Below are 22,210 nucleotides of genomic sequence, written 5' to 3'. Positions count from 1 at the left end.
TGGAGCATGGGAGGGAGAGGTCAGACGGAGCGTCACCAATAGGATCACCAGAAACATAATGGCTTTCTTGTACACAAACATTCCCGCGCTGTTTACTCTGCACACACACTTAAGCCCGAGAATGATAATTAACTTTCATTTCAGTTCGCACACAAGATGTTTTTTTTTTTTTTGCGGAGACTGTTTTGCATTTGCAGCTAAAGACTCCCAGATTCAAAACCCTTTCATTATGTCCACGCCCATGACTCACAGCAGCAGCAGCAGCAGCAGCAGCACTGTCTTCCTGACATTTTTCTCACCTTTCCTGTTGCAACCCCTCACAGCACTACATCCTGCTGAACAATGTCTGCCCCTCACAGTGATTCCAAAACAGGGTCGCGCTTTAAGCAACACAAGGCCGCGGCCGTTCTCTGGCTCTGAGCGCTCTCACTTTTTTTTTTTATTATCAGTAGTTGTTAGAGATAGCGAGCGCTTGGCTATGTGAGATCTCTGCCTCCCCCAACAACCAGGCTTCATTCAGCTCACATTCCTGTGGCGCAGAGTGAGGAGAATCCAGAAATGCTTGAGCAGAGCTGAAGAGGGGAGAGGAGGAGCGAGCAGGAGGTCAACGCTCGGGCTGACCTGGGAGAGGTCTTGGAAAAATAAAAAGGTTTTTGATGCAAAGTTCTCTAAATAACCAGGACAGACAGAGAGAGAGAGAAACCCAACAGATGTTACTCTTGCACCATGAGGGCCAAACATTAAAAAAAAGGATCAAAATGCAGAATGGATAAAATAAAATATAGAAAAATGAGCCTATGTGCACTGTACAATATAGTGATTGAGGTGATAGTAGTGCAACAACCTCTTATCTATTCTCTTATTTATTTTCACTCACTGCACGACCGCAACAGCATTTATGACTTATTTTGATTTATGTCAGGTATTTTAAGTGTTTTTTTTTTCAATTGCCAACCCTGAATTTCTTTCTGCAGGGCATCCTTGATGTAATTTACATGAATGCCAACAAAGTAGTCTGATTACAGCTGTCCTCCAATGTATTCATACCCTTCTATTAAAGAAAAGGCAAAATTCACAATAGTTACTCAAATAACTAGAAACTGAAAAAAGTAATAATAAATAAAAATTTGCTAAATTATAATTTAGTGAATTGAGGCATTGCTTTTGAATTGTGGTTGAAAAGAGTAATTTTAAAAAAACAAAACTGTCCTGGAAAAATTAGAGCACTTTGCTGATAAGCAGTGGGCCAAAATCAAACAAAATATTAGTTTACGTGTCCCATCATGCGTGTTTATTTTTCATTTTGCAATATTTCTGTTGAACCACAATTCAAAAGCAATGTCGTGATTTTGCTTACATTTTTATTTATTATTACTTTTGTCAATTTCATCTTATTTCAGCTGTTTTTTTTCCCTTCTTTAATGGGAGGATATGAGTAAATCTGTAGGTTGATTTTTTATATATTTTAAACACAATTGATGGTTCCAAAGAATAAAACGCATACTTATGAAACATTTGCATTCATATTCTATGGAGTGTGTTTTATTGCTTTTAAATGCATTTGTATGTCTTTTTTTTCCATAGGGGGGCTTTCTTTTGTTGCCTTGCAGCATTTTTATTATGACCCAAGCTGGCAGATTTATGCATTGTCTTCCCTCTGCTGGCAGAAAATAAAAAAAACCTGTGAGTGCCAACTTTGAGGAGTTGCTCAGACGCATACCGACAGCGCACCGGGTGCAGCCCAAAAGGTGATCTGCAGGCTGATCCCCGCTGGGAGGCTCTGGCTGGGTGTGTCGGGCCCGAGGTGTGTCCGCTGACTCACAGCCAGCAGGCGACAGACCCGGCAGCTCACATTAACGTCGGCAGTCAGAGCACCGGCGGAGGCGCAGACACACATCAAGCTTTCACTCTCACAAACCACCAACTTTTTTTTTTATTCTTCCTTTTTTTTTTCTTCGGGAACCAAGAAGAAGTGCGTCAAAGGGGAAAGAAAGTGGGAACAAACTAAAAAATAAAAAATGGCGAATGTTTTTATTTTTAACATCTGCCTATTGTTGGTAAGTGATTGGAGTTTTGTTTTTTAACTATTGTCTTTTAGGAGAAAAAAAAAGTGAAGCTAGCTCGTAACGTTGATAAGTGTACGTGAACGCATCATTTACAGACTTATTAATTTTTAAACGTAGTCGCGATAATTACGCTTCTAGCTTTTGTTTTATATGTATTAAAGAGACTTTTTCCCCCGTTTGAAGCTCACTGTAAAGCTCCTGTGTGTGTCCGGTAGGTCGTGTCCGGTGTGGAGTCGTGCTACGTGCCGAGCTCCCTTCACGTCCTGGTGCCCAGAACCGTCCGGCGCGGACACGAGATCTCCAAAGGTGCTTCTTTTATTACCTGTGTCATTAACCCCCACACACGAAATGTATGCTTTGAATTATCTCCCCCCTCCTCGACTCCACCTACTCTCTGTCTTAACTTTTAAAACATTTTTTTTTCGGTTTCTCCCAGTTGACGTCTCCGACTGCGCCGAATTTATCACCAGCGATCCGGACTTCACGGTAACGGCTCACGGGGAGATCAAAGCCGCGGCTCAGGTAGCGGTGACGGCAGCGGGGCTCACATTTTCTGTGTGGGCTCGGGAGAGAAATGGGTCGACGAGTGAGATGAAGGTCCACCTTGTGCTGGACACCCTGGAGGAGAGCCATGTAAGACGTCTCAAATGTTCTTTTTATGTTTAACCAACAAACTACAGGGAGTCAGAGGAGCTAGCTTGTCCTCTACAATGGTTGCTAGCATAAACACAAGTATTAAAAGTTGACCACTCGTAAACATGAAGTTGTTCCAGCTAAGATTCACACATTATTTTAACTAAATAGTTAAGTTTAATGTGCTCAAGTGCTATATGGGCTAGTTTGGTGCAATGCTAGCAGGGGTCAGCTCGTCTTTTTTTTCACTTGTATGCTAAACTGAAAAGCAGGAATGTGGCTAGCATTAGCCCAACACGTTCCATTAGCAGGTGTAGCCTAGCATGAGTTCACATTTGGTCTTATAGCAATTAAGAATCCTCCCAAATTGCCTGCTTTACAAGAATGTATTTGTAAAAGAAATAACACTCACCTGTATGTCCTGTTTGGTAAACCTCGAGGCCCTCTGGCACATTTTTATTAAGTTATCCCAACTTAAATTTTGTTTTAACATCAACCAACACAGAATTTTGAGTTTTGCACAATGTTTAGTTGATGCAGTCATTGTTCAGCCCATTGAATTATTATTTTTTAGAGGTTTATCGATATCATTAAATCAGAATGTTATCTGCCTCAGTTGAGTGCTAGGAATAGGCTCTTTGGATGACTTTCACAGTGTACTATAACGTGTTGACAGGTCAACATGGTGGTTAATGTGGTTTTTAAAGTGTTCTGATTTGTCTGCATGTCACCAAAGACTGGCCAAGGCTACCTGAAGCGCTCCAAAAGGCGCTGGAGTCCTCCACCCTTCAATATACTGGAAAATGATAAGGGACCTTATCCGAAGGACATTGAAGTGGTAATTTTAAACTTTTGAAACTCTGACTAGTAGATTTCTTTACATGTTTTTTTTCTTGTGTACTTTCCTTTCTCACTGCACACACTCAGACACACCTGTTTATTACATAAGCTTTATTTGATAAGTTTTTTTTCACTTGAACGGAGCGATAATCCGTCTAAATTGATGCAGTCACGTTTTTCCAGCTTAGTCCATTACATAACACTGCAAGCTGCAACTAGCCGTTGTAATTCCGATGCATAGGTTGTGAACAACAGGCGTGTTTGTTTGGTTTCTATTGTAGATCGTGTCAGATTCAGACATCAAGCACAACGTTTACTACACCTGCAGCGGACCTGGAGTCAATGAGTTTCCAGCGGGAGTGTTCTCTCTCCACCGTGAGACCGGGATGTTGACTGTGCACAAAGCAGTGGATCGTGAGGAGTTTCCGCTCTTCAGAGTGAGTGTGAATTTTAATTTTCTAAGACCACAGTTTGGAAGAAGTTCAGTTTACTGCCACATAAAACAAAAAAAGCTAATCATTGACAAGGTGGAAGTAGGTGCAGTAATGTTTGGCATATTTTTCTTAAAGAATGACTAAAGTGATTGTCAGTTTTTTAAATAGTTGCTATTTAATCTTTTGGTTATTTAGAGTTTTGTTTCTTTAGTCTCAATTCGAGGTTGTCAATAAAGAAGACGGGTGTTAGAAGGCACTTTAAACGACAATTTGACACTGAAAACAACGACATGGTTTGATAGACATTGCTCTTTCTTGTATATTTATGTGTGTTAACCTCTTTTCCTTTTTTTTTTTTTTGTACAGATCGTGGTCAGTGTTTTTGACCAACACACACGTCAGCCGACAGACCTGCCTCTGCCCATCGAAATCAAGGTCGACGATGTGAACGACAACGCTCCACAATTCTCAGGCCCGCTACAGTTTGTTGTGCAGGAGCGATGCAGCAAAGGTGAGGAAATAAGTGACAGTAATCCTGCAGTGTTTGACCTTCGGTGCAAACGGCGCTAAATGATCCTGATGTTACGCCTCAGGGACCCAGGTGGGGCAGGTGATCGCCACGGACAGAGACGAACCAGGATCCCGCCATGTTTTGATCAAGTACGCCCTCTTGACTGGACTAGACCTGTTTACTATTGATGGAGCCACAGGTGTTATCAGCACAGCAACTCACACCCTGGACAGAGAGGTGAGCCCTGCCTTACTTTAGAAATTCGATTACATAATGATCGATCTTGTTCCAGATTATAACTTTTTTTTCCCTCATACATTTCCATTTCTTTTTAAGGTACAAGCCCAGCATTTGGTGACTGTTCAAATCAAAGACTTGGGCGGCGACCCACATTGTCTGTCCAGCACCGCGACAGCAACGATTCAACTGACCGACATCAACGACAACCCGCCAACTTTCACGAAATCATCCGTGAGTGGTTAGAATATGAAAAGACTTGACATCATTTCTGTAATGAGTTGTAACGACGTGTTAGAGGAAAAAGAAAAAATCATTTCCTTGAAAGATTGCTTGTCTGATTTAAAAAACAAAACAAACAAAAAAAATCCTCCATCTTTTGTTTAGTATGACGTCAGCGTGCCGGAAAATGAAAGCGAAAAACTTATCCTTCGAATTCCCGTCGAAGATAAAGATTTGAAGAACACGCCCAACTGGATTTCAAAGTTTGTCATCACTAAAGGGAACGAAAATGGAAACTTCAGGATTGATACTGACCCCAAGACAAATGACGGGCTTCTGTACGTCGTAAAGGTGAGCGCGCGTTCAGGCTAAAGCTGTTATGAGCAGTCATGATGATAATATTTAATAGGAATCAGATTTGTGTTGACATTACTTCTGTGTCTGTTTTCTAGCCCTTGGATTATGAAGCAAACAAAAATGTAAAGCTCGAGATCACGGCAAAAAATCAAGCTGAGCTGAACGGCACCGACGCCCAGTGGATGTCCATCCCCGTGAATGTCGCCGTCACCGACGTGGACGAAGGCCCACAGTTCAGCGCTCCCACCGTCCGCTTCCTTGTCAAAGAGAACACACCAAATGGCACAGTGATAGGAACTTACAAAGCTGTGGATCCCGAGACCAAGAGCAGCGAGGGCATCAAGTAATTAGTCTTCTTTAAATTTGCATTTTGTAAAAAAAAAAGAAAAGAAAAAAAAAAAGCAGTCTCCTGTGGCAGAGTAACTGTTGCAGCTGATTCTTCCACTCATGTTTATGTTACTTCTCTTTAACACTGGAGGGCAGACTTTGACTGCTAAACCGAGGAGGCTAGTAACACACGAGTGCCTTTTCTTTTTTCCACTGTGCCGCAGGTATTACAAGACCTCAGACCCAGCCTCGTGGATCACTGTCGACAAAAACACCGGAGAACTGAGGGTCGCCAACACAATTGACAGAGAGTCGCAGTTCGTCAAGGACGGCCTTTACAACATCACCGTGAAGGCAGTCGATGCTAGTGAGTTGCTCGTGATTGACTTCCTCAAACCATGCAGAAAATAACATCAAAGATATCTCCCGTTCTTTCATAACAACGCCCGACCTTATCACAGTATGATAAAGAAACCTTCAACACTGCCTGCTTTGTTTATTCTTTACTCACACCTTTTACCTGATGGATGTTTGCCAAACACAGCAGAGACAGTGCCTCTATAAACTCACGCCGTTCCTTGGAAAGCGGCGGTTTGGTTAGACGTCTAGTCTCCATGTCTAATCACCACAGACCAGCTGTTTTGTCACCTGCGTACCTTGTGGTTGTGGTGTTGTGCCAGTCCAAGGTTGCAAAGAACACCAGCCCCACCTTCAACGGTATCAGCCAGAACACTCAACCCTGGCATTGTTGTACCTGAGAACACCTGTTGACAAGATGTGATGTGACTAGTCATTTGCGGTGACTCATGCTCTCTCTCGAGTGATGCTAAGACTTGGGCCCACATCCCAGTTTTTGTCAGGATTTGAGATTTGAGCAATTAAAACAATCTTTCTCGTCACTCCTGTGCGCCGACATGCCCACGTCTGTCCTACGTGTGAACCGACGCAATCCTTCTGTGTTTCAGACTCCAAGACGGGAACGGGAACCGTCATCCTTCAGGTGGAAGACGTCAACGACAACGTGCCGGAGCTCCCCACCGACGACCTGGTGCTGTGCGAGGTGGAAGGGAAGCTGGGCTCCGTCGTGGTTAACGCCGTAGACAAGGACAATGCTCCCCTCTCTTCCCCTTTCAGCTTTGCCTTGCCTCCTGACAACGATGGCAAATGGTCTGTGACCAACCTGAATGGTAGGTTGAAGTCAAGAAGTGTCTCGTAAATGACACGTGAACATTGATGTGAAAGTGTTTCGTGGAGACAGTCCAGCTATCAAGCAACTTAATCCAAGTCTTGCGCATGTATTTTAGTGTAAATATATCTTTAACACAAAATGTCAGAGCAGCACTTCAGTTTTTAATTCTTCTAGTACTTAGTTTTTGAAGCTCAAAACTGATTTTAAGTTAAAAAGTTGAGCACTTTTGATATGTTTAAAAAGAAATATATATATAAAAAAGAAGAAATGTTCATGTCCAGTTTTAAAAATAAATTACAAACATGAAAAAAATTAAATATATATATATTTTAAAATTCTATATAGTGGAGAGGACATTAAAGAATCAGACTTGTGCCCCCTGGTGGACAAACTATGCAATGCTGACAGTTTCTAAAGTGCTCTTTTGTATTGATTAGTACCTATTAGATCACATAAAATCAGATGTGTTATTCAGATATCAGCTGGGCTTCAGTACATGTTTGTGAGTGTATTGATGAGACATGGATTTTTGCTCCAAGGGAAATGTAAAGTAAAACACTGTGACCACAAGCAGTTCAATTCTCCTCTATTTAGTTTATTAATGTAGACTTACGGTGTCTTACTGTCTGTTTTAACCTTTTAGTGTAATAAAAACCCTTCTAGTGTGTTGCTATGTAGCTTTCACTAGAAACTGCTGCTGTCCGTTTATCTGTGTCTGCTCTTATCAGATACACCATAAATAAGTACATTCTGATAACGGCCACTTTAAAACACACACTGATGCAAAATTACACATTTTTTTTTCCTGCGTTAACGTCACCTGATTCGTCCCAAACCATTAACTTCAAGTCGTTTGCTGCTATGTTTTTGTTAATCGTCTCTCTGTTTTCTCCTCAGACACAGCCGGCACGTTGCAGCAGATGAAAGAGCTTCCTACGGGGATATACAAAGTCCCCATGAAGGTTACAGATCTGCAGGGTTTCGGTCGGGACCAGACGGTGAACGTAAGGATCTGCCAGTGCAGGAATGGAGTGTGCTTGGCCAAGGATCGCTCTGTGACATTAGGGGGAATGGGCATACTGGCTTTGCTGCTGCCTCTGGCCCTCCTCCTCCTGCTGCGTGAGTCCCCCACTACTATCATCTTGCCAACAGAACAGAGCAGGCTACACTGTGTAGATAATAAAACCAGGCAACAATGAGGATTTTTTTCTTTTTTTGGTGCTCAGGCATGTGTAGAAATGCAGAAGGAATGATAGAAAGCTGAAGGTTTTCTTGCAGAGTCTACCACACGTTGAGCACAGTACAGATGTGCAGTCCTTTACAACTCATTTCTGACATACTTCCTTTATTGTTGCAGTTCTACTCCTCGCATTTTTCTGCCTGACAAAGATGGAGAAAGTGCAGATGGAAGATGGCGGAGACAGTGGAGGAATCCTGCTCAAATCAAACACAGAGGCCCCCGGGGACGAAGTGGTGAGGACGTTATAATGAAACTGGGCTCATAGTCCCCACAAACAAACCTTTTTGTTATCCTAAGTTTTACCCCCCTACTCCTTTGCTTTTTTTTTTCTCTAATTTTTGCCTCATTGCTTGTTTTCGCTCTGCTCTCCAGGACTCCAGTCTCATTGTCCCGCCTTTCGAACCGGCAGCAAAGGGCGACATTAAGGGCAACATGCTGAATGCAGCGTGGCCGGGGAACAAGAGCTCGAGCACGATCGGAGCCAACAGCGTGCACGACGCCGGGATTTACAAGGGCGGCATCTCCACAACTAATATGCAAGAGTTCTACTCTGGCCAGTACGACAGCCAGTACGACGCTCAGTACGGAGGTCAGCTGCTCGGTAGCGCCGTCAACTTTGACAACAGACAAGTTGTCCAGGACCCAGCCTTCGTGCACACCTGGCAAACAAACGGCCGCTACCTACAGCAGGTAATGTCGCTTTACGATCAGCATTTCTGATTTTAATGCAAGACGACGGTGTGGGAGAAAGAGAGCGGCAGAGTGTGTCCAGATGTGAACACCTTCCATTCTCTGAGGTTTAATAAACTTCTTTGTTATCTGTTAGAGCTTCGCTAACTCTCATGTGTAATATAATCTCCTTCTCCAGGCCGCGATAGTATCCTCTGTAAACTTTAATATTTCTCGGTGAGAAATATTATTTTTCCAACTTGTTGGCGAGTTGTTTGTTCGCCGTGTAATATCTGTCTGCCAGTCATATCCTGAGCAGCCACGCATTATCACATGGTGCAGTATCTCCCCTCCCATCGTCCGGGCTCAGCCCCACGCCGAGTAATAACACTTCCTCTTCCGCTGACTTTGTCTTGCAGAAGCTGGGATATCTGGGAACGGCGGAGGACGAGCGGTTCGCAGACGACATCGTCCACTCATACAGGTACGAGGGGGCGGGCTCTGCTGCCGGCTCCGTGGGATGCTGCAGTGACAATGGCGACACAGATAACCTCGACTTTCTAAACACACTCGGGCCAAAGTTCAAAACTCTAGCGGACGTCTGCAGAAAGTCGTGAACAGTGACCCTCCAGAATAATAGTGTTTACTTTTCGTTGTACAGGATGTAGAGGCCTCTGATGTGAGTGCTCGGTAAGCCCCTGAGCATGAGTGAGAAAAAGAACTAGCGGGTGTTGGGAGTGCGCTTGTGTGCACTGCCTGGTTGTCGCTTTGTGTTTGTTGTATTTTCTTTGCTGCTTTTTGGTAAAAGTCTTTTGCACTGAAAACTATGCGGATGCAGTTAGTTGTGTACATACTGTGTGTGTTGTGTATCCCTGTGTTTTAATATGTCGTTTTGCAGCTTCATACAGGTTTCGTGATGGGCTGAGGGTTTTGTTTTTTTATCAGTTGGTAATTTTGGGTATGTTTTTTTAAAATCATTTCTAATCCACAGTAAATAACCCAGTTTTGCAATCATGTGGCTGATTTAGTTTCTAAACAAAAGTGTTTACAGTTTTTAAAAATATATTTGTAAAAAATTATGAATTAAATAAGACTAATACAACTGCCTCGAACATATTTCACACGACAACATTTCCTTTAAAAAGACATGCCTATTATTACCACCAGTCTTAAACAACAGCGCTGATTGACTTGTAGCGGTTTTCCAAACCGCACATTTCTTGTCTTTGCAAACACATTCCAATGCAGCTCCTGACCGGCAACTGGGCGTAGTTTCATCCCTCTGTCACCGAGGTTATTGCGACATTCTGACAGTAATCCTGTGAAAGTCAGCACAAGGGCGTGAACGGGAGGGGTGAGGTGTTACTGACTCTGCCTGCAACTGTCTGAATACAATTCTGGCTTGATGTGAGCGAAGCCTAATGATTCAGAAAGATGCCAATGAACTTGCTAATGAAAAGGGATCTTAAGGTTCCCACATGTGTATAATAGGCTGTTGAAGTTGTAATTATGCATGAACAGTACAAGACTGTTTCTATTGTTGAATCTTTTTCTACTGTAGCAGATGTAGTTTTGTCTTAAGTTTAATTTAAAGGACTTATAATTTCAAAAGAATACGTTTTGCTGTTGAACATGAGCTGTTCCGCCGAGAAGCACTTTGCTTCCAGCTCAGACCTCGTGTTACAGCATGCTTTGTGTAAATGAACATTACGTTGTAAAATAAACCAACCGACCAACAAAATGTCTCCTTGTGCTGTTTGGGCTTTGTTTATTGCAGAAAGATAAATGGTGGCGCAGAGACAGCTGCTCATTGTGTTCTCTGTTTGTGTGTGCTGGTGGTGAATGATTTACTAGGTGTGGCACTCTGAGCTTGCACAATAAGAATGGCACCGAGTTACCACACAACCAGACTCTTCTGCCCTTAGCTAATGTTTACCTCCAGTCGTCTGCACATCGAGCTGGGACAGTTGTGCCGTAATGCCTTTTCCTGTAATTATTAACTCTTCTCCATGCCAACAGTGGGTTTGCTTGCTGCCAAGAGCTTCTACTGTATAATAATTCTACTTTATTTGGTAAAAAAAAGGTCCACATTTTTCTAGGAATGGGAGATTCGCAGAAGGATCCAATCACATTAACTTTAATTAAGATTATTTGTATAATAGTTTTGGCTGCATTATCCACATACCTCCATAAATATATGATACAACATTGTGTTGAAATCCCTCCTGAGTTCTTGGTCTTATTACACAAAGGCTGACAGCAGGTTATTAATTTATAGGTGATATTAATAAAAAAAAAAAGAAGAAGCACATCAATGCTCCTGAACAATTTCTCCATCTTCCGCTATTGATGTCGTGCAAATCGGGCAATCTCTGTGATGAATTACGAATGAAGTTGAAGGCTGGAAATGTAATCAGAAGGTTTGGAAAAGGACCATCTGTCATGTGACCGCGGTGACGAGTATCAGATATGACAGCGGAGAACCGAATAAGAGGAAGGGGGGAGGGAATTAGTTCTTGGACTGAAACCGGTCTCTCGCTACGATCAAACACTGGAATCTTGTTTAAAAAGGAAAAATACAACAACATTATCTGCACAGATTAAAATAATACTGTCACAATTATGGAAGGATGTGAACGAGATGCCAACATCAAGGGTCTTCTTTCTTTCTTTTTTTTTTGTTGCTCAAAATCCCACCGGGGCCAATTAGGAGAATCTTGAAAAGTCATTTAACTCAGAATAATGAAAATAAGCAGTTAACCCAAATATCTAAAGAAGGCACTCCAAGCATAGACGGCGGCTCTATTACCCATATTTTACCAATAAAGTCTTTTTTTCTTCTTTAATTACTATCCTCTGCAGAAAGCTTCTGGTAATTACAGGTCATCGAGAAATTCAAGCATTTTTTTTTTATTTCTGAAGAATTAAACGTCTTTTTTTTCCCAAGAAATGTGACATGTTACGGGTGAAGGAAGCCACGCTCTCTGTTTAGCTCTCAGGAACTTCTGACTAACACAGAGATGACTTAGCATTGAGACACGGGAGTGAACGTTGCTTGAACAGCAAAATCAATTGGCACAGTTTATTTATAGGCGCTCACAACCCCAGCGAGTGTGAAATCTATCAGCTAAGTTCAAACTGAGAGCCGGGGAGGAAGGAGTTTGGTACGACAGCACTTGATCTTATATCACAAAAAAAAAGAAGCACCATTCTGCCTCACTCGTTTACCACAATGAATTATATTTTCACACATTTTCGTACCAAAAAAACACAAGAAACGTTTCTGTAATGGCCTTCTACGCAAAACAACACGCTCAGCTGTCCTAGCATATGGTATGTGCCGAGGGAGCTGCATGACAAAAATACCTCAGCAGCAATTAAAACGACAACAAATGAGAGTTTTAGATAATATTCTGTTTTTATCAAATGCATCCCCTATGTGAAGCAACGGCGCTGATAAGCCGCGTAATTCAATCGACCACTTTGTGTGTCCGTCCTTATCAGGGCTGCTTGAGCCATCACTTCCAGTCACTTCTGTAAAGATGCAATTAATTCTAAAGCAGTAGCGTGAAATTAATTTATTGCTTGTAATTAGTTTTCGTCATACTGTGAAAACAATCTCTCCAGATAGGGTGTTTTCACCCTCCACCAGAGAGTCTGAGGACACTTGGCTTTCGTCTGACTTCAATATGGAGGAGTTGCCTTCAGCTGCCAAGAGCGTCGAGCGCGCAAACTTCTTAACCCCCTGTTGACTCTGGCCTCGGGATTTATGGCTGTAAGTGGCATGTGCGAGATGTTTCAGTTGCTATCGCTGCACATGACAAAGTGATTTCCTCATGGTGTGCCTTGGGAGAGCACAAATGAGGTCACGTATATATGGAATTTAGGTTGTGAATAATTTAATCACTGAATGTGTTGCCGCATGCGAGAGGACTCCTTCAGATTGCTGTGACGAGCTGGAAAAAGAGGCTGTAATTATGTATTGTTTTAACTGATTCACATCCGTGCGATTCAGTTCCCCTCCTTTTTTTTTGTTGTCGTCGTCGAAGGCTGCATTAAACACAAGCTGCAGTTACAGCGACGGCCACTAGGTGTCACACTTACCTCTCCTCTGAGTGTGGCGGCGGGCTGTGGGGGGAATATTAGTAGAAGGTGGCTGATTTTCTTTTAGTGAAGACGCTCTTCCGTCTGTCACACGTGCAACCAAACACCTGAAATCACTTCAATTAAGCTGTGAAGTGGAAACAGCGGCGTTAAAGTGAAGTGACGTGACGAGCTGTGGCAGGAGCCTCATCACACTTTGATGTGGCATATGCCAGACCGTACAGTTATCACCGCTCATCGTCCCCTTCACTTACATTCGGTGTCACTTATCGAGCGAGATCAGGCTTCCTCTCGCCGCATGTGTGCTTTACCTCCCAGCTCATTAGCGAGATTGGGCCTGACCAGCGCCTCTCCGGGGTGGAGTGCCAAAGCAGTGGGCGAAACCGACCAAAGTGATGATAGTTTATTAAAAACGTACACTTTTATTGCCTCGAATGTTTAACCAGCTCTTAAATATTCATTATACCTCACACTTTCCGCATTCCCAGTAAGGACTGCGTTATGCTTTATTTATCGTAAGCAAACACTCATGAACAAAAAGTCAAAATTTCATTTCTAAAGGCTCTTAGCGTGAGCATTCTGTGATACTTCTGGTGTCGCTTACAAAAGAGAGAATATAATTAAAAGAAACACTGACAGATTTGACAGAAAGTGTGGGTTGTACGTTTATAACACCGTCTTTTAAAAGCACCCTCGAAACTTTTCTTGCATTTAGCTCAACAAACACAAACTTAAATCGCTCGCTACTGTTTGAGGTATCGTGTTTCTTCCTGGAGTTTCATATCAGTTGCAACGTGCAGCTTACATATTAATTAGATAAATCTGTTTAGCAGCGGAAAGCCTCAGTGAGACATCTTGGTCTTAATTAGCAAAAAAAGGATTCAAGTGATAAACAGTCGAAGGAAATATGTATAAATGCTAATTTAATTATTTTAATCAAACCCATAATTATTAATAGTAATAGTCGTATTTATTCTCCTATTTTGTTGTGGGAGACTTAAAGACAGTTTTTGCTGATCTGATTGATCGTGATCACCACTTTGTGTCGCCACAGTTGCTCGAATTTTAATTTACTGAAAAACAAATATCTATTTAGACCCCGTGGGACTCCAAATCATGTCATTATTTTAAGTGGTGTCGTCCAATTCAAGTCACTGTTCAAACAGTCTCAGCCATTTTAAGATGCCAGCGCCCACATATGTTTACTGTATTATCAGTGCCTCCAAGAGAGCACGCTGTATGTGAGGACAAAAACCAAGCCATGAAGTCCAAGAAGCTCTCTGTAGACCCCCATGATAAAAAAAAAAAAAAAATGGGGCAAGGCATAGATCCGGGCAAAGCTTTGAGTTTTCCCAGGAGGATAGTGGCCTCAATAATTGTGAAAGGGAAGAAGTTTGAAAGCATCAGGACTTTTCACAGAGTTAGCCATCGGGCCAAAACCGAGCAACGGAGGAAATAGGTCTTTGGTCAGAGCCAGTGGTCCTTCTAACAGAGCTTCAGAGGTTTTCTTCATAGGCTCGTCCGAAGGGCTACCATCCTAAGATGATGTCATCAGTCAGGCCTTTATGGTAGAGCTTGTAACTGAGCTATCTGGTCAGAAATCAAACACCAGGCACCGTTCACCCCCCGATCGTGATGCATGGTGGTGGCAGCATCATGTAATGGTGGCAGGAAGACTCATCAGATCTACACAGAGAATAAATGCAGCCAGTTATAGAGAGATCCTCGCAGCTCCAGAGTCCATACGACCGAACACTGGAGTGAAGGTTCACCCGTCTGCTCAACGGGGAAACAAAGCTGAAAGCAAAGACAACACTGCAGTGGCCTCAGGACAAGTCTCTGGCTATCCTTCAGTTTAAATCCCTCAGCACATCTGTGGAGACACCTGAAGATAGCTGAGGAGAAGATATCTCAAGCAGAGATTTTCAGGTTTCAGTCCAATTTGCACCGTGTGATAGAGTTAAAGCAGGTGATGGAGCATTGCCACATGAGATGCCACTAAAAACACGACTATCACAGGAGGAGGAAGGCCAGTTAACCGCTGACACCGATTTAAACCCTGGGGTCAGACCTGCTCTACAACATCATTGGCAGCATTTGTGATTTTGTAGTTGCATTTTTTTGATTTAAAATCGGATAAGTGTTCAGCCCTCGTATACAGATGCTTCCCAACCAATTGGAAGAAGCTTGAAGCCAATACACAGGTGTGTGAAGTTTGCAGAGACTCATCCAAAAAGGTTTGAAGCTGTAACGGGACCAGGAGTCTGAAGACTTTTGCAAATGAGAGATTTCAGGTTTTGATTTGTAATAAATCTGCAAAAACAAACATAAACAGAAGATCTCATGAGAATGAGATGCTGAGGGTAGATTGATGGGTGGAGAAAAAGTACATTTCCATAATTAAAAAAAAAGGAGCCTGACAATCCACCTGTGGCAAAAGTGAACGGGTGTGAATCTGAAGTGCGTATCTCCAGAAAGGCTGATGAGTTTACTGACCTCTTGTACACAGTGTCTTAACAAATATGTCATTATTTCTTCTGGATTTCAATCAGAGCTCCACTAAAAAACACACGAAAATAACAAACACACACAAGCCCACCTTCTCCTAACGAGAACCAGAGGACCACACTTTACTGTACGCTCCATGGCGACACGTCTGCGGATGTGTGGCTGAATTATCTGCTGGTTTTTTGTCTTTATTGAACAGAAGTACTGGAGTACAATAAACTGAAGGTCAGAATGTGGCGGCAGTCACAGGACACGAAGAAAAACCTCATAAAGTATTGTTCCTGTTCATTACTGTTCACCCAGCTGAGACTTGCACTACAGATCTCACTCTGTGTTGGGTGATTAGGCTTTGAACAATGTTCTGAGAGAACTTCACAGCTTGTCTTGGTCTTGCTGGTATGAGGTTGAAACGATTTCTTCAGCTGCTGTATGTCAAAAGTACAGGACGGCATAATCTCTGTGGTAAATACGCTTAAAAACACAACGGCTGCAGACAATAGCTGGCATCTCAGTAGGGCATCGCTGATGCTAGGAAGCCTTCAGAGAAGAAAGACTGTCTGACTAAGAGTCTCAGTCTGACGTTGTTGCCCGTCAGAAGTGCCACATATTAGCACAGTGGCCCCGATACATGCAACTGATGGGAAGAAGAAAAAAAAAAAACGACGACCTGACAAAGTGTTTTCCTCTGTAGCTGCGATAATCAAAGCGAGCCCTCTGCGAAATCTTACTGTCATGTTTCACTAACTGCAAGAATTTAACAGCCACACTGCTAGGATTTAACAGGCGAACATGCAAGGATCAGCAGTGCAAGTCGCCTGAGTAGAAAGAAAGAGATAGACGGGGTTCGGCAGGCTGAGGAGAGGGAGGATAAACAGGTAGATTAAGAGCAGAGAGGCAGAGAGCCTCGCACACACACAAAGAGGTGAGACGGTTTTCATGTGAGTTGATTTTGGGGACTGATGTTTGGCATTAACTCGGAGGAGGAGGAGGCTAGCTGGGCGCTCGGCGTCAAACCCCCCGCGGTGAAGATCTATAAGGCTGATCAGACCACCTTCTGTGTGAGCTGCTGCATTTGCCTCGCTGCTTGTCTCTTGGCTGGGTGCAGAAAGAGACTTCAGCTGACTACAAAACATAGTCTCACCCGGGGGTTATGCCCTGATAACCACACAGTCTTAGTGTGGAATTTAATTGGCCCACTGCACATTTTACTTCAGGGAATGTTTTTGACACTGTAGGTGTCAAAAACACGATGAGCTAAAGGTTGAAGCTGCAGATACACAGCGCGCAACCAAATCTCGGCCCCCTCAGACCTCGAAGCTCAATGGCCATAACAAAAAAATTTACATATTGATGAGGATACTTGGGAACTTTTTAAGCCATGAATAACCACTTACATTTAAAATAAATATATAAATTTAAAAAAAAAAACAAAACAAGGATTACTGGACTGAATGTAAACAGTTAGGGGAACACTATTTCCTGCGGTATGTTTGGACGAATGTGTGCTTGTTCCATATTCTGCAGATAACACGACAAAGAGGAGTTGTGTATCAGTCACTGAGGATCTGTATCAGCAAGTCCCAGTGGGACAAAATATGTAAAAACTGCAAACACTGCATGTATAAGAGGACACACACACATACAACTTCATTATCTTTGAATAAATATATCCACGGTGGTAGCAAAAAAAAAAAGAAAATCCAATACTGCACAGCAGCAAATCTCTCACTAAGCCCTGCGACCACTTTGTTGTTTCTTTATACCAAAGTCTGAGCAAGTTAAACCACACTGACACCTCTTACATGTTGATCCCTTTCATGTCCTGAGACTGAGCTCAAAAGACATTTTTTTTTTATATCCACCAACACTGATGCTAAGGGTATACAATTCATCGATTTGCTGTCAGGCCTGCATCAACCTCGTCCTATCAGAAGGCTCGGTGCGCAACAACACGGCCGGCGGACAGCGAGTGCAGCACAAATAGACCGGCAAATGATGATGTGCACAACTGAAAACACGCGGCGGGCTGCTCCCATATCTCACGCAGCCGGCTCAAAACGGAGCGGCATCACACAAATCTGCCGTGCTCCGTTGAGTTCACTTGGCTTGCATTCCCAGACAATTGGCAGCCAAGTGATAGATGTCTGTGAAGACCCGAGTTTGTAAATTGGATAATCAATACGGGAAAAAAAATGAATCACGGCGGCGCACTACTTTTACACATACGTCTCATGTTGTATTCTGAAAGGTGCAGGATCTGCCGACAGAACTGATTTGGTTTCTGTGTTCATCAAATTCCTGATGCATGTGTGTTAAATGTAGAAAAATACGTTTTTTTGCTTTTATACTGCAAAAAAATGGCCAAACAGCTGATGTTTACTTTGTGCTACATGCATGTAAATGTCACCCAAAGTGTATTTTTATATTTCACACGTGTGTTTCATGCATGTAGGTGCTCAGTTCTGCGCCTGCATACCTCCTGCAGACATGCTACCCTATATATATATATATATATATTTCACACGTGTGTTTCATGCATGTAGGTGCTCAGTTCTGCGCCTGCATACCTCCTGCAGACATGCTACCCTATATATATATATATAGCCAGTCTAGAGGTGACAAAATCTGTCTACTAGCAGCTCTCTAAATCTCAATATTTAACACGTACAGTATATCTCATTTGTTTAATTGATTGTAAAATAAAAAGCGAGTCGACACTGGGTTATATACATTTCTTGGCTCGGCGCGGTCGTTTCCTGGAAGCTCTGCAGGACGCCTTTGCTCGGAAATAGTCTCCGAATTAACTCCCTGGAAAACAGCAAATCGTTCTCCCGTCACTTTTTGTGTGCATGAACTCACAAATACAATAGCGAGATGCAGGAGTGAACGTTCCTCGTGGCAGACGGACAGATACAAGAGATGCATTGATCCGGAGCTCCTTTTAGTGAATGATCGGTACGATTGTGGGCGTTTATTTTGCTTTATTAAAAAAAAAGTGTTCGTGTTATAAAATAATCCCTCGTCAGCCGGAACACAGCTCCGGTAATTACCCTCTGTCACAACGTCGCCGTAACGTGTCATTTTTAACACCTGCTCACTTCTTATTCAGCAAACGGGCAACCTTGACCCAGTTGCTTTACATGCGGGATCACCTGTTTCCCTGCTGTTCCCTCCGCTCGCCTCGCCTGTACCTTTAAATAAGGCTGAGCTTTCTCTCTCTTCTTCTCTTGGTTTCCTACACATCAAAACTACCTCTTCTTCTCTCATTGATTGCCACCCCAACATCCCAGAAATCACTCCATCTATTGTGAGTGACAGGTAAACGAATGACGGAGGAGGAGGAGAAATCAATGCCAGTACATTTGGCAGTCATTCCTTTCCTCTAACCTTTCATCCTCTCCACCGAGAGGTCAAATCAAAGCCCGCATCATCGGCACATCCGACGCCGTGGAATGAATTGTTGCGTTTTGTTTTAATTCCAGCGTGAAATGCGACGATACACTGGACCTCTGTGTGCGGCCTTTTACCCCCCCACATATACACAACATACAGTGTAGACGTCTGGCAAACATTTTTACCCAAATTAATGCTTGAAAAGTTGATGGGAATCAAAATAATATCAGTGCCGTCTCATTAATTGTGCTCGCTGTGGTTGAATTATTTCTGTACATTATTAAGTTTCTTTTAAAGTCATTTATATTCAGTCTTGGCAGGGTCTCGTTTAATATGTGCATAGTGATTAACTGCTACTTACTGAGGGAGCACCCCCCATGCATCCCACAAATACAGGTCTCCGAGAATGGCCGACACCTTGCTAGTTTGACCTTTCGGGGGCGGGGGGAGGTCACTGTCCGGCACGATCAATCCCTCTTCTAATGGAATGAATGTATTAGCGGGCGCCTGTGAATAATTACGGGGCCTCCAGCACGCCGCTGCCACATATGACAGCTCGTGTGATAACGTTCCTTATCGGTGATCTTCATCGCCCTCCCCTTCCATAACTTGCACAGATCACACAGCCCTGATCCAGACCTTCTTTCACCGAGGGCATTAATAAAGTCACTGCCGCGAAATGTATGCATGCACGGTGAGACTTGCAATCTGCATTTGGAGACATTAAACGACGCCGTAGGACAAAGCTGGATGATCGATTGTTTGGAGAGAAATTAAAAAAAGAGGAAAAAACGCACACATGGACCACTGTTAGGAGTCAAGTGTGGCTATAATCCTAAACCCTGATCCCTTAAGTTGCTTTATGGTTAAAATGTTAATCCTAAAATGCCATGTTTGAAGACCCTATCATTGCACAGGATGTGCTCTGTATCGTAGGTACGTTTTTTTTCTGTGTATTTTAACACAACCAGAAATATTTAACAGCTGTGCAGCCCTGAAGTATGGTTTAGCTTAGTCAGATGATTAATATGTCTTAAACATTAGGAAAACATGCTGGTAGTAACAATTAGGGATGCATGATATATCGGCGACCACATAGGTATCGGCCGATATCAGTGTTTTTTTCCAATATATCGGTATCAGTCTGATGAACAAATTTAGCCGATGTGAAAAAAAAACAACGATTGGGCTATATCTCAACTGGTTGAGCTGGCGATCCATGTACAGGGGCTACAGTCCCCGACGCAGTGGTCATGGGTTCGAATCCAGCCCATGGCCATTCGCTGCAGGTCCTTCCCCCATTTATCTCCCCACTCACTCTCTCACTCTCTACTGTCCTGTCAAATACAGGCAAAAAAGGCCAAAAAAATCCTTTAAAAAAACAATGATTGTCTAACATTAGCGCCTTCGTCTCTCCATTTGACATCGCTGCTATTTCACAGCTGTTTCTACTTAAATGATCCTTAACATTAAATATGTTTTACGTTTGTTATGTAATAAAGAAGACTATGTGGTCCAATTTGACTTCTTTTGAAGAGTTTTCAGGTCCTCTCAGTGCTTCCTTATACTCTTCTTTCGGTGTAAACAAAAATTGTATAATCTCAGTTATCGGCGACATCAGAAATATCGGATATCGGTATCGGCCAGAAATTTAATATCGTGCATCACCAGTAACAACATAATCTTAAGCGGTGCAGGACGTTAATCTACTAAAATACCACCAACATCTGTGGAAAGACGACCATTATGGCGACAGGAAAACAGAATGACATCATGTTGGCAAACGTTTTGAACATTCGTCCGTCTATTTGACTTGAATCTAAACATTTGGAGCATTTAAAGTGAGTAAAATACAATTATTTTGACGTCATGCTTTGTCTATAAACAACTTAAAATGATGTTCTTTGGGTTTGAAAACACCTTGTCAGCATGAATTTAGAATGACGGGTCAGTGGAGTTAAAAAGGATAAGATAATAAAACAAAATAATGAACAATTAAGAAAAAACAACAATTCCAATAAAACCAATAAATTCTAGGTATCTATATGTCCAGCGGTAACTCAGGGAGCCTGAAATATCTACAGATAAATCACATTTCGACTGAGCAAACAGGCGAAGCTTCATCATCGTCAACGTTAAACCGGAAGCTCTCTCTATTAATACCGCTAACGGATTATGCGGCGAGAAACATTTACACGAATTCCCGGTTGCGGACGGTATATTTATGAGTTAAAACATTTTCCATTAATAACCGGGAGACTAATGGCTGAGTGTGTTGCCAGCAGAAAACAGGTAGCCTTGAAGAGCTGCTTTTAGAGCTCACATAGTGGGTTTTAAAAATAACACACATCTATTACACACCTGCATTCAGGATTACAGCGCGCGTGCAGCTAGAAAAGCACAAAATGATCGCACGCCGATTACTACGAGATCAGCTCATTAGTAGTTTGAATACTTATTGTGTACCAATATCAAACCAATTGAAAAGACTCCAGTGTGATCTTATACACGCTGCCATAAATGGATAACTAAGGCAGCGTGCCAAGGCTAAATATAGCCCTTTGAAACTTTTGAAATTATGTTTGTGTCTCTGTGGAATTAAACATGTAATGGTATGAAAATGATAGAATCCCTGGGCCACAGCAGCGGCTCTGTCCATCGCCAGCGAGTAGCCATAACAATGGAGAGCAGGGCAGATGAAGGTTGCATGTAATTACACCTACCCTCAGGCTTAATTAGGTCACCCTTAAGTGAGTATTGTGCGATAGTGTGCGTCTGTGTACACCCGGCGAGTGAACGTGCGCGAGCGCCGTATCTCCCAGCAGGCCGGAGGGTCACGTCCGTGAATCACAAGATCACAGTGAATTTACAGTAGAGAAAAAAAAAAAAGAAGAGAAGTGCCTCTTTAGGCAGCTGAGAGCGGATCTGGTGAAACGAGGGCTGTTTTCACTCCTGGTTATGAGTCGAATGTTGTTTTCCACCGCGGTACGAATGCAGCATAATGGAACAGTTTGTTTTTTAGATTTAAAAATGAGCATCTAGATAATCTCTCTTTGTCATGTGTTGTTTTTTTATTTTAATAGTAGTTATTTTATCTCAAAAGCTAAAAACCAGTAGGCTGCCAAGATGGTATTTAAATTTTTTTCGATTCCTTTTTATTCATCAAACCATCTTTGGCGCCGCGAGGTCAAGACCTTACTACATTATGTTATAAAGAGAAACCCAATCACTGCCTCGGCGCGAGCTCTCGGCGTCAGTGGGAAGAAAACATCCTCCTTTTTTTTTAAAACAGTTTGTTTCCGGCAGAACCAGACTCGGCGAGGGCGGCCGTCTGCCTCGACCGGTTATTCCAACTAATGGAAGACCTTATAATCACAGTGTTTGCTTTTCCCACGTGTGTCTCCACCAGCAACGTGATAGAAGTTCTTTTATAACACTAGTTTCTCTGAGTGCTTGTCTATATTTATAAAACCTGCACAT

The 22,210-nt window shown here is 42.6% G+C and overlaps 1 protein-coding gene across 1 annotated transcript; it reads left to right on the top strand.

Annotated features, from left to right (window-relative positions):
- Positions 1–1,750: 1,750 nt before the first annotated feature.
- Positions 1,751–10,466, top strand: dsc2l (desmocollin 2 like). The gene is made up of 16 exons (XM_008300376.1): positions 1,751–2,057; positions 2,282–2,372; positions 2,503–2,699; positions 3,436–3,537; positions 3,821–3,976; positions 4,340–4,484; positions 4,567–4,721; positions 4,821–4,955; positions 5,109–5,294; positions 5,396–5,643; positions 5,852–5,994; positions 6,593–6,814; positions 7,714–7,935; positions 8,174–8,289; positions 8,429–8,746; positions 9,145–10,466. Exons 1-16 carry the CDS (start codon positions 2,019–2,021, stop codon positions 9,340–9,342), a joined length of 2,673 nt encoding a protein of 890 aa, XP_008298598.1. The 5' UTR covers positions 1,751–2,018; the 3' UTR covers positions 9,343–10,466.
- The last annotated feature ends 11,744 nt before the right edge of the window (positions 10,467–22,210 follow it).

The sequence above is a fragment of the Stegastes partitus genome, unplaced genomic scaffold (genome assembly GCF_000690725.1).
Source record: "Stegastes partitus isolate 25-593 unplaced genomic scaffold, Stegastes_partitus-1.0.2 Scaffold1530, whole genome shotgun sequence".
Taxonomy (NCBI): Eukaryota; Metazoa; Chordata; class Actinopteri; family Pomacentridae; genus Stegastes; species Stegastes partitus.
This window is presented reverse-complemented; position numbering and strand designations above follow the sequence as displayed.